At 52.9% G+C, this 15053-nt stretch overlaps 4 protein-coding genes across 4 annotated transcripts; all 4 read left to right on the forward strand.

Moving 5' to 3' along the window:
- Positions 1-288: 288 nt before the first annotated feature.
- On the forward strand, positions 289-3570 carry COCVIDRAFT_108086 (hypothetical protein; the record flags this gene model as incomplete). The annotated part of the gene is made up of 3 exons (XM_014697802.1): positions 289-760; positions 815-1060; positions 1118-3570. 3 exons carry the CDS (start codon positions 289-291, stop codon positions 3568-3570), a joined length of 3171 nt encoding a protein of 1056 aa, XP_014553288.1.
- Positions 3571-4501: 931 nt separating this feature from the next.
- Positions 4502-6631, forward strand: COCVIDRAFT_40689 (hypothetical protein; the record flags this gene model as incomplete). Its single annotated transcript, XM_014697803.1, has 2 exons — positions 4502-5139; positions 5194-6631. 2 exons carry the CDS (start codon positions 4502-4504, stop codon positions 6629-6631), a joined length of 2076 nt encoding a protein of 691 aa, XP_014553289.1.
- Positions 6632-7519: 888 nt separating this feature from the next.
- Positions 7520-10227, forward strand: COCVIDRAFT_29499 (hypothetical protein; the record flags this gene model as incomplete). The annotated part of the gene is made up of 3 exons (XM_014697804.1): positions 7520-7648; positions 7733-9830; positions 9890-10227. The coding sequence occupies 3 exons, from the start codon at positions 7520-7522 to the stop codon at positions 10225-10227; spliced, it is 2565 nt and encodes an 854-aa protein (XP_014553290.1).
- Positions 10228-12285: 2058 nt separating this feature from the next.
- Positions 12286-14330, forward strand: COCVIDRAFT_108123 (hypothetical protein; the record flags this gene model as incomplete). Its single annotated transcript, XM_014697805.1, has 5 exons — positions 12286-12373; positions 12820-13169; positions 13224-13308; positions 13359-14211; positions 14267-14330. 5 exons carry the CDS (start codon positions 12286-12288, stop codon positions 14328-14330), a joined length of 1440 nt encoding a protein of 479 aa, XP_014553291.1.
- Positions 14331-15053: the final 723 nt, after the last annotated feature.

Below are 15053 nucleotides of genomic sequence, written 5' to 3' on the forward strand. Positions count from 1 at the left end.
GAAGCGCTGCAGGCCGACAGAGACAGCAACCAGACGCTACCGCCTAAACCGGTGTTTTATCGACCTTTTTTCTCCGCTTCACATTCTCCCGAACCGGGCATCCTGCTACGCTCGTGACTCTGCGCCAGTCTGCTTAGCGCCTAGTGCTGCTGCATCGTCGCCTAATTAATCCCCTTTGGCCTGTCCCAGACACTTGTGCGTCGTCAGCCAATCACAACCCTGCAATTGACAGCTGACACTTTGGCTAGCCAAGACATCCCTCCCCTCCACACACATACGCCACACATCATGGCGTCAAATCACGTGCCCACTGACCAGGTGCCGTTGCAAGGCCAGAATGTCTACGCCGATCCATCCTACCAGCACCTCTTTTCTTCTGTCGACCGCTACGGCACCCCCTCGTGGGAGGCCCAGCTACACCAGCACTCACCCCTGCCGCCGACGGCATCGGGCCAGAACTGGCACCCTGGCTCGTTTGCACAACAACCCTTCAACGCCATCAGCCAATCGTATGCTGCTCAGAACCATGCTTTGCGTACAGAGTCGCCCTACCAGTATGGCCAGTTCAGCCAACAAGGTCCTTTGGCCAACTATGGTCAGGCCTCGAATGTTGACCCGTCGCTGGGCATGGATCCCAATGCCGTCCGCCAGCAACAACACTCTCCTTACCAGATGCCAATGCGCACTGTGACTCCTCAAAGCCATGTTGGCACAGTGACGCCGCAAGCTCTACAGCAGGACACTGGTTCACTTCGGACTAGTCGTCCTCCGATATCTGCTTATCAAGTAAGTTAACCTCACTAAACGCACAAAGACTCAACGCAAACTAACATGATGCAGCTGCCCAAGCCTACTGCAGAGACATTTACTCAGCAGCGCCCTGCACCGGCCTCATTTGCGAAGCCAGTGCCTGTCCCTGAGTTTGAAATACCAAAGGGTAGAAAATCGGGTGGTCTCTATGTTGTTGATCAAGCTGCTTTGGCAAAGGCCACTAATTCTACTCCGTTGAATAAATTCGTGACTCTGGGAAATGAACCCTTTCATCTGGCAACAAATAGAAGTAAGCCTGAACGAGTAAAAATGATGCTGCAAGGAACAACCTCTGACATGTGTATAGCTGCGCTTCCAGTTTATGTTGCTCGAAATTCCCTAAAGGATCTGAAAAAGGCAGGGGCAGACAGCAAGAAGCTCCGCGCCAAGCAACTCGCCTCCAAGTCACACTCAAAAGCTCTAAACTCTGCGAGGAAACCCACAGAGTTGAAGAGAGAAGTCAGTGACAGTGGCAGTTCCTCTGAGTCATCTGACTACGATACAGACTCTTCTGATGAAGAAGAAGAGGAGATGCCGATCCCTGCGTCGCGGCCAGAGGACCCTGACGCCGCCGTTCGATATGATGTTGTCAAGGCTACATGGCATCCTTCCACATCTTCACCAAGCTCTGAAAAGATCAAGATTAGTATGCGTGAGGTCTGGGAGGTGCTCAACACCATCCAAAAGCGGTGGCGAGCCGACAGCAAAGCTGTAACGGAGGCCGAAGAGCAAAAGAAGACAGGTGAGCTGCCGGTACTCAAGAGTCGAGTCACGAGTCAACGTGACCTTCTCAAGTCTGCTCTTGAGGCTGCATTGCAGTCTGCACATCCTGATGTGCTTTACCAGTTGGGGCAGATCAAGCCATTCCTGTATCTGTGCTACCAGTTCTTGGCGAACCGATTCCATAGTAAAGATTACGATGGCCCATTGTCCGCAGTCATCTACGAGGTACTCTCGCGATGCGGCACACTGACTTCTGAGCTCCTCGAAGAGACTAAGCTTATCAAAGCACTTGCGTCTATGAAGAAACACGCAAATGATAAGCATAAGAATTTTATACAGCAAGTGATGGACAGCGCTGCCGCCAATTCTAAAAAGGCAAAAGCAAGCCCTCCGCCAAAGACTGAATCGGCAGATGGCAAGGGTGTTAAGCGACCGGCATCTGATGCTACAAACCGTTCGGCCAATGAGTCAGCAATGATGAAGAAGCCAAAGGCATCTGATGCCGCCGCTTCAGCCGCAAAGACTGCTCCTGCTACAACCACACAGAAACGACCCGGAGAGAAGACAGCGCCAGCACCCGCACCCGTCAAGACGCGTGTTAGCCAAGTCACCAGCAAGCCTTCGGGTATCTTTGCCTCACTCAATGCAGCAAGCAAGAAGACAACACCAGCTTCGGCTACTGCAAAGGGTGCCGCATCAGCCAAAGCTACCACCCCGGCTACAAAGGAGAAGAAGGTTGTGGCGACGCCTGCGGCAAAGCCTGCTTTTTCGTTTGCCCAGACAATGGCATCGCTCCAAAAACCCAAGGAACAAGAAATTGCGCCCACCAAATCCGAGAAACCTCTACCAGTAGAAACCGAAGAAGAAAAGGCCAAACGGCTACGAAAAGAGTCTCGCAGACATCTGCGTGTAGCCTGGCGGCCGGATACATCACTGGTAGAGATCAAGTATTTCGACCACGAGGCCGACGATGAAGAGATGGACCACAAAGAACATCACCTCGTGCGGGATGCTGGCGACCTTGGTGGAGAGGGACGTATGTTCAAGCAACACAAAGAGCTTGACCTTGACGACGATGATGAGGACCTGGATGGCGAACAGCGGTCATGGGCACCACCATCCGAAGTTGACTTTAGTGTTGTACACCCTGAAGAACGTCAACGAAACTACGCGCCGTATGGAGGAGGTCTCCAGCAACCCATCTGTCCTGAGAAAGAGGCCAACATGCAGCGCGAGAACGCTACATTAATGGTCTACTATTCTAGCAATGACGACATTCCACCGACTCCAAAAGAGCCCGCAGAGCAGGAGAACCCATCTACTGCTCCTGTCGTCAACTTTGGACCACCGCCCGAGACAGTTCTAAGGAAATGCCCACAACCACCTGTGGCAGCGACTGTGCCGGACTTCAGTCAACTGGAGAACATCATCAAGCAATTGTCGGCTACCAACCAAGCTCAAGCCGCTCCCCCTGCCCCAACAGCTCCGGCTGAAAACACGTACACGCCTCCGCCTCCCGCAGCCGCTCCTACATTCGACGCCGCCGGTCTTCAAAACCTCCTCAACTCCATCAGTAACAGCCAGCCTCCTCCCCAGGCCCCACCACCCGCGTCGTTTCCAATGCAAAACCCACCCCAACAACCCGGTGTAAGCCTTGACATTGCTGCCTTGATCGCCAATATGCAAGCAGCGACTGGCGGTGCACTCCCTCCTCCCCCTCCACTACCTACTGGATTCCCACCATTTCCTTTCACGTTTCCACCCCCAACCCAGCAAACTGATGCTGCCGCATGGTCTCAACCGATGCAAGACACTACATATCAAACTCAGACACAATCCCAGTACAACCAGCAACCCAACGCTGGCACCAAGCGGCAACGCGACGATAGCAATGGCATCAACGACCGCAACCAAGGGAAGCGACCCAAGAACCGAGGAGATCACAAGCCTCACAAAGTGCTCGCATGCAAGTTCTTCCAAAAGGGCCAATGCAACAAGGGCGACAACTGCACATACATCCACGACTTAAACCAATGATTTTTCCTTTTGAGCAAATACTGTTTCACTACCATGGCCTACCGCATCTTCAGCAATAGTTGCCGGATGATTTTGTGGAGACAAAGGTAGGCTTGTATAATAAGAGCGTTTCCTTCACTTTTTCATGTTTTTTTTGTTCTCATGTCACGATTCGGACATTTGCATGCATACCCGGGCGATGGAGCTGCCCACTCCGGCAGGTCTCGAAGCATTTATAGGCGTTTGTCATAGCATTCAGTGGGTAGCATTTGAGCGGCGCTGGATAGGGTCTGGCATGGACTGGGCGAGAGGTCTCAATGGAAATATGTATGAGCCCCAGGCCAGGTTACATTGGGTCTGTGCAAGTAGATAACGCTGAAAATGTTTACATATTCACATCCTCGTAATTCGGCTAGCTCATGATGGCACAATTGATGTATGGGGGTTCGTAGCCTAAAACAATCAGCTACGGACAACGTTTGGCGGCCAAACAGAGAATGCGATGAAGCAGAAACAATGTGCGGGCTGACCAAGGCGATCAGATGGCGCCGATACAATGAACAATGGCTACAAATATAACAGGGAGGGGGATTGTTGATGAGTGGCCTTTGTTTGAGACGGTGTGTTGTTGGTGTGGAGTAGCGCGCATCAACCGGTTCCGCGACCAGTCGTTCCCGCACGGCAAGCTCCGTCATGGGCATTTTCTGGCGTCAGACATCACCCACCGAATCATCCCAGCCCTCACGCCCAACACACAATCTCGCTCCATCACGACCGCAATCGCTGCACCTGCCGGATTTGCAAACTCGGCGCTTCTTACGCTGCCGGCCCCTTGTTCCGGACGCCTTCCGCAGCCGACTCATCGCCTCGCCGTTCACGAGCCGACCAAGGACCACCCCACGCCGACTCCATCGCGCCCTCGACCTCCGCCACTACCCAGACCCCCGCAATCATGGCTCCCGCCCGCAAGAGAACCACCAACATTGCGCGTCGCAGGCGGACAGATGACGAAGATGAGAGCCAGTCGGTAGCAACTCTGGCCGACGACTCCCAGAGTGACGCCTCAGTGCTCAGCGATGTCGACGAGGACGCCGATGCCGACAACAGCGACCTTAGTGAGGTCGACAGTGCCCCCTCCCTTACCCAAGGAAAGCCAAAGCGCAAATCAAATGGCCCGCGTGATGCAAAACCTCGACAGAATGCTAGCCAGCGGCAACCTTCTCCGCCCATTGCTCGCTCCGACGTGGATTTCTCCGCTGTCAAAGAGACGGAGATCATGATGAACGGGCTTCAGATCGGTGAAGATGGAAAGGAACCTGACGAGATTGACTTTGAGACTGGTACGGCAGCACCAGAGACGGCGCCAGCTGTTGGTGTGGCTTCCTCGCGGACAGAGACGCTGGCGGAGCGCCGGCGGCGGGAGCACGAGGAATACAAGAAGAAACGCGACTCTGACCCGGCTTTCATCCCCAATCGCGGGGCCTTCTTCATGCACGACCAGCGCCACGCACCCGGTCAGAATGGCTTCAGGCCCGCTGGTCGCGGAAGGGGGCGGGGTGCTCCCATCGGGGGGCCCTTCTCTCCAGCAAAGTACGTGCAGGCACAGAGAATCAAGCTGGAGCTCGACACTGACATTCATCATAGTATGAGGCCACAGCCTTCGGAGGCTACTGACTCGCCCTGGCAGCATGATCTGCACGAGACCGTCAATGCACCGGGCTCCCACGATCAGCCTGGCCCACCTCCAGCCGCTTCCCAGCAGCAACCACCGAACGCGCCCGCCTTTGCCTCTCGAGTACCTCCGGGGTCCAACCAAAAGCCTTCGCAGGCTCGTAATTTCTCCACCACGGTTCATACGCACAATGCCATGGTTCGGGTATTCTTGCCAAACATGAAGGGCCCTATACAATTCCAGAATGTACCTATCAAGCAACATACCCGTCTCCCCAATCACAGACCCCCGCTCCGTCGCGATAAGCCAGTCCGTATCTCACTTCCGCCTGCCCCGCCGCGCTACATCTTCCCCACAGTTGAGCGCTCCTTCATCTTCATCCCGCGGGCACTCCGGCCCAACCAGCAGGGCTTTGGACGGGGACGGGGTAGGTTTGGATCTTTTGGCGGGGGTTTCTCGAGCAGGCGAACAAGTGCATATGGAGGTAGTGTATACTCGCCGAGCGTAGCAATGAGCAGGCGGTCATCGATTGCACGCGAGATTGGTCGTGAAAACCTGGTCTCTCCTGCTGGCTCCATCATGTCACGTAATGGCGGGTTCGTTGATCCCAGTCGTCCAGTGGTACGTCTTCCACCTGGAGGTCCCAGGATGTCAACCGGACCTTCCATGATCTCGCCTACAAATGGTGCTGTTCAGCCACCATACCCGCTCCCACAGAAGCCGGCTTTCCGAGAAAACTGGCAAGGCCAGCTCCCCATGCACCAGCCTCGCCCACAAAAGACTGTATCTGTTGCTGGAATTGAGTCACCAGCGTCATTGAGTTTCAACCCACCCCAGCAGCAAGAACAACAACCTTTCCATCAACAAGTGCCTGCGCACATCAATGGAGCTGCCCCTGCTCCTGATCAGTCATTCTATCAACATGGACGTCACGCGTCTTATCCAAGCCAGGTATCTACGGGAACTCCGCTCAACAATATTCCCGAACGGGCTATCCATGCGCCAGCCTTCCAGCCTTATGCTCAGCCTGGCTTTCAACCGCAAGCCTTTGTTCCACAAGGCTACTACTATCCACAAAATAGTGCACAGCCGCAATACATGGCACCGGCGGGTATGGTGCCTATGTTTGTTCCTGGCGCACAGCAGCCTGGTTACGTCATGCCGGTTTCTGCTCCCCCAGTCGCTGCTCCTCCAGCTCCTGCCGGTCAACCCAACATGGTGGCTTACGAGTCCAACGGTATGACATACTACGTCGACTCGGCTCAACTTTACCCAGCCCCACCGGCAGAGAATTACGCTCAGCCTAACTATGCCGTTCCGGGCATGGGAGGCATGATGACGCCAGGGCCCGATGGTGCCTACTACTACCCACAGCAAATGCAGCCAGCAGGCTACTATCCTCAGCAATGAATGACAGACTATATCTCTCCTCTACATCTCTGAAGCCTATCGTCTTGTCTTGCACATATTGCCCACCACTATCCGAATTTCTCATTTGCAATCAGCATGGCGTATCTGGGTTCTTGATTACGATACCTGGTGTTTCCTGGACGAAGTTCGTTTCTACAGCGCATCTTAGTTATCCACTCTTAACGACAGCGAGCGGTCTCAAAAAAACTCAATAGCGAACTTTGTGGGAGGCGGCATCCGGTTTTTTTCTCTTTTGATGTTCTTTATTCTTTGAATCTCTTCTCTTGTTTTATCCTTTTCTGGTTCAAAATCTTTTACTCACAATAAATGACCGGGTTATGGATGCATGGTGTTCTGCGTTGTCGCGTTTTGTGGTTTAAACGGCACGGTGGGCTTTCATTCCTTTGAGGTACCTGTTTGTTGTGTTAATCAAGCATCATTCAAGTTCCTTGCCTTTTGATTTATCAGCGTGCTTTAAGTGCTAGCTTGCTACTTGTTGTATAATGTTGGCGTGTAGCGTTGTATTCAAGCACTGGAAGATGAGGCAAACACGTCTTAGGAGATTTGCTTTTAGGCATGCGATGTCTGTTCAGATAATTCATTACTGGTTGATAGCCGCGTGGCTTTGAAGCCAAACAAAGTGCATCTACTGCTGCTCGGTGACGTTGGCTGACCATGGACGAAACACGTGAGCTGCGTGGTCGGAAAAAGCAAGTGACATCAATAGCAAGGCTTGGCGCGCAGCAGGACGCTAAGCACCTGGTTCGCCGCATCATCGCCTGCATTCGAGGCAGCTCTCCATCAACCACCATCCCGCAAATCGCGTCGACCCATCAACCCCCGAGACAAGCACCCCATCCTCGAAGTCTTGTCTCTCAACCCGCCATCATGGCGCCCACCAAGGACACCATGTTCCGCTCGGCGGACATGTCCCTGACCCAACTCTACATCGCCAATGAGATTGGTCGCGAGGTCGTCTCGGCTCTTGGAGAGCTTGGGGTCATGGATTTCAGAGATGTAAGTTTTATGGACGTGTTCTGCAGCTTCTGGTGCAGCTTGTGGATGAATGCGATGGGACACGAAGCTCACAAGCGGTGACAGCTCAACTCGGAGACAACGGCCTTCCAACGTACCTTCACCCAGGAGATTCGCCGCCTCGACAACGTAGAGCGCCAGCTCCGATACTTTCGCAGCCAGATGGAGAAATCCAGCATCCCGATGCGCTCCATCTATGACTTCAACAACCCATTCACCACGCCTTCGGCCTCGGAGATTGATGAACTCGCGGATAAGAGCCAGAGCTTGGAGCAGAGGATCTCGTCGTTGAATGAGAGCTACGAGACACTGAAGAAGCGTGAAGTGGAGCTCACAGAGTGGCGTTGGGTGCTGAGGGAGGCTGGCGGCTTCTTCGACAGGGCGCGCGGCCAAACTGAGGAAATCAGGCAATCTGTCGATGATGATGACGCGCCGCTACTCCAGGATGTTGAACAGAATGGACAAGGCGACTCGGGCGCTGAGCGCTCCTTCACCGTCATGAACATCGGTTTTGTTGCTGGTGTCATTCCTCGCGAACGCATCGCTGCCTTCGAACGCATCCTGTGGCGTACTCTTCGTGGTAACCTGTACATGAACCAGTCGGAAATCCCCGAGCCGATCATCAACCCCGAAAACAACGAGGAGACCAGCAAGAACGTCTTCATCATCTTCGCTCACGGCAAGGAGATTATCGCCAAGATCCGCAAGATCTCAGAGTCGCTCGGTGCCGATCTATACAGCGTGGACGAGAACAGCGAGCTGCGCCGGGACCAGATCCGCGAAGTCAACACTCGCTTGAGCGACCTAGCTAGTGTCCTGAAGAACACCAAGTCTACGCTAGATGCTGAGTTGACCGCGATCGGACGTAACCTTGCAGCATGGATGGTCGTTATCAAGAAAGAGAAGGCTACGTACGAGACGCTGAACAAGTTCTCGTACGACCACCAGCGCAAGACGCTCATTGCCGAGGCTTGGGCTCCTACCAACTCCCTTGGACTGATCAAGTCAACCTTGTCTGACGTCAATGAGCGTGCTGGTCTCTCGGTCCCAACGATTGTTAACCAGATCAAGACAACCAAAACGCCGCCGACTTACTTCAAGTCGAACAGGTTCACTGTGGGTTTCCAGACCATCATCGACGCTTACGGAACCATCAAGTACCGCGAGGTCAATCCTGCTCTGCCAGCCATTGTCACCTTCCCGTTCATGTTCGCTGTCATGTTTGGTGATGCCGGACACGGTGTTATCCTCACTCTTGCAGCAATGGCCATGATTCACTTTGAAAAGCGACTTGAGCGCAGCAAGCTTGACGAGCTGTTCTCCATGATGTTCTACGGTCGTTATATTGTCTTCATGATGGGTATCTTCTCCATCTACACCGGTCTCCTCTACTGCGACGCCTTTTCTCTTGGTCTACCCTGGTTCAAGTCCATGTGGGTGTGGGACAACGACGGCAAGGGCCCAACCGCAACCCGTGTCGAGGGTTACACGTACCCGTTCGGCCTGGACTACCGCTGGCACGACACCGAGAACGACCTTCTATTCTCCAACAGTTACAAGATGAAGCTCAGTATCTTGCTCGGTTGGTGCCACATGACATTCTCGCTCATGTGGTCGCTTGTCAACGCCCGCTACTTCAAGACGAAGATTGATATCTGGGGCAACTTTGTCCCTGGTATGATCTTCTTCCAGTCCATCTTCGGTTACCTCTCCTTTACGATTGTGTACAAGTGGTGCATTGACTGGCCTGCCCGTGGCGAAAGCCCACCTAGTTTGTTAAACATGTTGATCTACATGTTCCTGAGCCCCGGTACCCTTGAGGCTGGAACAAAGCCGCTCTACCCCGGCCAAGCTACCATCCAAGTCATCTTGGTTCTGATGGCTCTTGCCTGCGTTCCTGTCCTGTTGTTCTTGAAGCCGTTCTACCTTCGCTATGAGCACAAAAAGGCGCGTGGTCTGGGTTACCGTGGCATCGGCGAGAGCACTCGCGTCAGCGCTCTGGATGACGATGAAGAAGACGGCCGTCCATTGAACGGTGGCCGTGACAGCTTTGGAGATGACGACGACGGCATCGCCATGATTACCCAAGACATTGGCCATGGTGAAGAGCACGAAGAGTTTGAGTTTAGCGAAGTCATGATCCACCAGGTCATTCACACGATTGGTAAGTTTGAGGCACATGTGTTGAATAAAAGGAATCGTCTGCTAACATTTGGGAACCAGAATTCTGTCTCAACTGCGTGTCGCACACTGCGTCTTACCTCCGTCTGTGGGCCCTGTCGCTCGCCCATCAGCGTCTGTCGATTGTGCTGTGGGAGATGACGATGAAGAATGCGTTTGCGTTTACGGGTGTTGCGGGTGCGTTTGTCATGGTGTTTGTATTCTACTTCTGGTTCGCACTCACGGTGGCTGTGCTGTGTGTCATGGAGGGTACCAGTGCCATGTTGCATTCGCTGCGTCTGCACTGGGTCGAAGCCATGAGCAAGCATTTTATTGGTGATGGTGTACCCTTTGAGCCGTTTAGCTTCAAGGTGCTCCTGGAGGAGGACCCTGTAGAGTAGTGTCTGTTGATCGCGTTCGCTCTCTTTTTGTTTTTCTGTTATCTTTTTCGTTGGGGTTAACTGCGTATGTATAAGTTGTGTGTGTATGTAGGACTAAGGAAAGACTGTATTCGCTTTAGAGATGACGGGATGTTTCGATATTAGTCCATTCTTTATGTGATCCATGGCTCATGTCAATTCTTTTCCGTACAACTGACGAGAAAGTCAAGTGTCTTTGTCTGCACTTGTGATGAATTCTTTGTCAATCAAATGGAAGGATGTGAGCGTGAGAGAGCGCTGTCTCAGTCCTCCTTCCCGTGCCGCTGCCAACATTGCCCAGTCTCTTGGGACGTCATAACAAGCCTTTTGCCGAGCCAAATCGTCAGACATGCATGATGCAACAGCTGGACATGAGAAAGAAGGAAAGAAAAGGAGTGAGGGAAGTGAGATTGGGCTATGTCAGGCACCAGAAAAAAAAGCAATGAGGCAATGAGGCATTATTCTTTGTTACACTGCGGCTTTTAGCACAGGCCCGGGCCGTGTCAGCAAGAACAGGGCGGTACGGATACGATGGCGGCGGAAGGGGGGGGGGGGGAGGGTGCACGTAGCAGATCAGGTCCTGATCTTCTTTTTGGCGGTATGGAAGTACATTGATGATAAAATAAGTTGATGATAAGTATGTAGGCAAGTGAAATATGTATGTATGCACGAACGACAAGCAGAGCAACATAGCCGAAAATGTTCGCCAAAAAAAAGGTGGATTCCCAGCAGGAAAATGGCAATTTAAGATTGGCGTAACTTAAAACTACCAATACATATATGATACACTACAGATTCCAGGCCGCCACACACACACACACTCACACGGCCAGACGCCAACGCCAGCCAGACGCCAATGCCCCCCGCCCCAAAGATGTGCATGCAGCATGGAATATGCAGGTATACGAATATGCGGGTATACGACGCGAGGTTCGCTGTATATGTCCGCCCCTTCCTTTGCGGAAGCATTCGTTCCGAAAACAGTCTTGGTCGTGGTCGTTGTATCGGCGGGGGGAGGGGTGAGGAAGGGCAGTCGTGTTGTGTGCCCCACTATAAGAGGCTACTTACTCCACAGCCCACGAGGTACTGCCGTGAGAGCGGTGAAGAGAGAGAGAGGGAAGGGGACACATTGGTTGCAGCTTTGCAACACGTCGTAGTGAATGGGGGAGGCAAATTGGTACAGGCTCGAGATTGGTCTTTGCGCCACTTGTGGCCTGGGCTCTGTTTCCTCCTCAAGCAACTCTGGTGCTACTTGTGTCACTGTATGTTGTATGTGGCTTCAAGTGACGTCCATCATATCCCCGGTAGCAGTAGCTGGGAACCAAGAGAAGGCCGCGCAAGGGCGGTCAGAGAAGTTTGAGTGGATTTGGGAAGGGGCTCAGGCTAACGTGGTTTGTTGTTACGCCATGCCATGTAACCGGGGGGTGGTGGTGTTGGGTTGGGTAGTAAGCCGACCGCCCGCCCACCGCCGCCGTCGCCGCACCTACATGGGCTCTTTTGCCACGGGGCATGGATAGCTACCAACCAAACGACCTAATATGCATGTTACGAGTCCGTTGGTATGCACCTTGTGCGTTGCGCGAGCCACAGGCGCCCGCCCGTCCCCCCCCTCGTCCCCTCACCCCTCACCCAAACGGCGAGATATAAAGGGCCGATGCATTGGAGGAAGGTGGGCTTGTTTCTTGGTTCGATTGAAAAGAACGCCCTTTTGTATCGTTGGACAGCTGTCGTTTATTTGGCCTTGAGCTCGCAATTGTGCTTGGTTAACTTGCCTTATCTTTTTTCTTAAACCCGCATTGTGGTTCGGGGGGTGGACAGCATTAAAAGCCTCGTCTGGGATCTTGTCTCTTGTCTACTCTTGTCTCTCTCTCGGAAGCTTGCCCTCCGTGACTACCGATTTGGGTCCTGGCCTTTTTTTGGGCTCCCTTACTTACTTACATACTTCCTCCTCTTCATTCCTCCGATCCTTTTTTTTTCTTCCATCGACCTCAGCTTCTTTTCGTCTCCACCTAGATCCTCCTTCCATACCTCCTAGCAACAATGTCATTCTCGGCGGACAAGGTCAGCCATTTGAAGGGAGCGTTTTCCCAGCGCCGCTTTTCGAGTTCAAAGGATCCTACTGAGAGTGGTATGTATTCTTTCTGTCAATTTCTTCTACTTGAGCCCCCGAGGAGATGGCCAATGTTGGGCTGCCCTACGTCATCCTCAAGATTGAGGCCCAGGTCCTAGCATCGGAGGCATTGCAACGTCGGTGTGGGTGTGGAGCACCTAGGGAAAATCCCGGCCATATCTGATAGAGGAGGATTTACCCGCATATTTGGGAAAGGGGGTTATCCCATCTATTCACTTCCAGTCCTTTTGCCGCATGTTTGCGTAGGCTGAGTGGGAATTTTGGGGGTTCTTTGTTTTTTTGCTTTTGCTCGCTCGTTATCCACCCCTCACTTGGAGTACTACCCCACGCCGATTTGCAGCCATGCCCCACGGACGACACGAATCAGGTCTCGCTTTTCCTTTGAAGCCTTCATTCTAAAGGATACACATACGCAAGCGACGAACTTACTAACGGTCAATTAGAGCTTGGCTCCTCGATCCATCGCCAATTCCGCCAGTCACACGAAGGCCACAAGCCCCACGCCGGTCTCGACGCGACGCGCGCCTCGACAGGTGTCGTCTGGACATCCGAACAAGCATACAAGCACGGTTTCCTCGAACACCCAGAGGAATGGGCCAACCTGGGTCAGGGTGCGCCTGAGGTCGACGACAGCATCGAGGGCTGCTTCGAGAGGCCGAGAGAGGTAGATATTAGTGCTCACGGCAGAGAGTACGGTCCTACCGCTGGTATCAGGCCGCTGAGAGAGGCGGTTGCAACACTATACAATGAACACCACCGCAAGTGGCGTAAGAGCCAGTACACATGGGAGAACGTAGGTCAAGACGGTGCAATTTGTCTTTTGGCAGAAATGGCTGACTGAGTACAGGTTTGCATCGTCCCTGGTGGACGTGCTGGTTTGATCCGTATCGCTGCTGTGTTGGGCAACTGCTACTTGGGTTTCTTCATTCCCGGTACGCTAAAGGATTCGATATATGCCCAGTCTCAAAACTGACATGTACAGACTACACGGCGTATAACGAGATGTTGTCGCTTTTCCGAAACATTGCCGCCATTCCCGTCCCCCTAGGCGAGGCGGACCAATACCACATGTCGCCCGACAAGATTGCAGAGGAAATCGCCCGTGGTACCTCTGTTATTCTCACATCGAACCCACGTAACCCAACGGGCCAGATGGTCACCAACCCTGAACTCGCCCAAATCCAGAACATTTGCAGAGACCGTGCAACTTTGATTATGGACGAGTTTTACTGCGGATACAACTACACCACCAACTGCGACGGTACCGTCATCTCAGCCGCCGACAATGTCGAGGATGTCGACGAGGACGATGTGCTCATCATTGACGGTCTTACCAAGCGATTCCGTCTCCCCGGATGGCGTGTAGCGTGGGTCATTGGACCTAAGGAATTCATCCAGGCCATTGGCTCCTGCGGTTCTTACCTTGACGGAGGCTGCAACGTGCCCTTCCAAGAAGCCGCCGTGGAGATGCTTTCTCCTCCCCGTGTCCGCAACGAAATGCGCGCTCTGCAAATGCACTTCCGCACCAAGCGTGACTACGTCATTGGCCGTCTTCAGGAAATCGGCTTCAAGTTCCCCTACATGCCCAACTCGACTTTCTACCTCTGGCTCGACCTGTCCAACCTCCCCGAGGGCATCAACGACGGTCTCAACTTCTTCCAGGCCTGTCTCGAGGAAAAGGTTATTGTTGTCCCTGGTATCTTCTTCGACCTTAACCCCAGTAGGCGTAGGGACTTGTTCGACTCGCCTTGCCACCATTTTGTCAGGTTGAGCTATGGCCCCCGCATGGATGTGCTGGAGAAGGGTCTGGACTCTATCCAGAGGATTGTGACAAAGTGAGTTTCTTGCCCTTTTTGTGCTGGATAAGGATGATTGCTAACGGTATACTAGGTACAGGGAACAGCCGCAAAAGCACCGTGCTGTGTCACATAGGCCCCGTGGTACTCCTATGTAAATACACTTTTGATGTGTGACTGGGGGTGAAGATATAGAACTTGTTTTAAATAGGTGATTGGATCGCCTTAGAACTTGGTCTGATACACTTAGAGTAGAATACGTGGAAGAATATTTATCACATGGACTATTCATATCAATGTGCTGATGTGCTTCCCATAATTCTCCAAGGCGGCATACATGACATTAAGCTCCCTTTTACGAAGGCTCTTGGCGAATGACTTCGTATTGAGCAAACGCCCGTCTTTAGTCTGGTAATCTTTCTTATCGCCATATTCCCCCGGACTGATAGACTTGATAGCACTACCCCGACAACATATCGTTCTGGTCCACTTCTTCCGTATAATCCTAATCTTAACCTACCTTAACCCTAATATATCCGTTCACTCGCATCATCGTATACCAGTCTTCTTTTCTTCTCTCCCCCCTCTCTCTCTCTTGTCCTGCCTCTCCTTTTCTTACCGGGAGAAATGGCAATCCCCGAGAGTCCAACCTGCACCGCTGTGGGCAAACAACTACTGCGAAACAATGGATTCCAGCTGGGAGCACCCGGCGCAATGTGCAGAGCACTCGCGAATAGTGCGCAATATTTCTGATAACTTCCTCCCGTACCTGCATGTCTGACGCTGCTGCTGCCTATGCCCTCTTTTGTACTCTACTCGCTCTGTCAATCTAACTGAGCACATCATCTGCCATATCTTCAATCAAGAAGTTGTATAGGAGC

This window comes from Bipolaris victoriae, assembly GCF_000527765.1.
Source record: "Bipolaris victoriae FI3 unplaced genomic scaffold scaffold_90, whole genome shotgun sequence".
Lineage (NCBI taxonomy): Eukaryota > Fungi > Ascomycota > Dothideomycetes > Pleosporales > Pleosporaceae > Bipolaris > Bipolaris victoriae.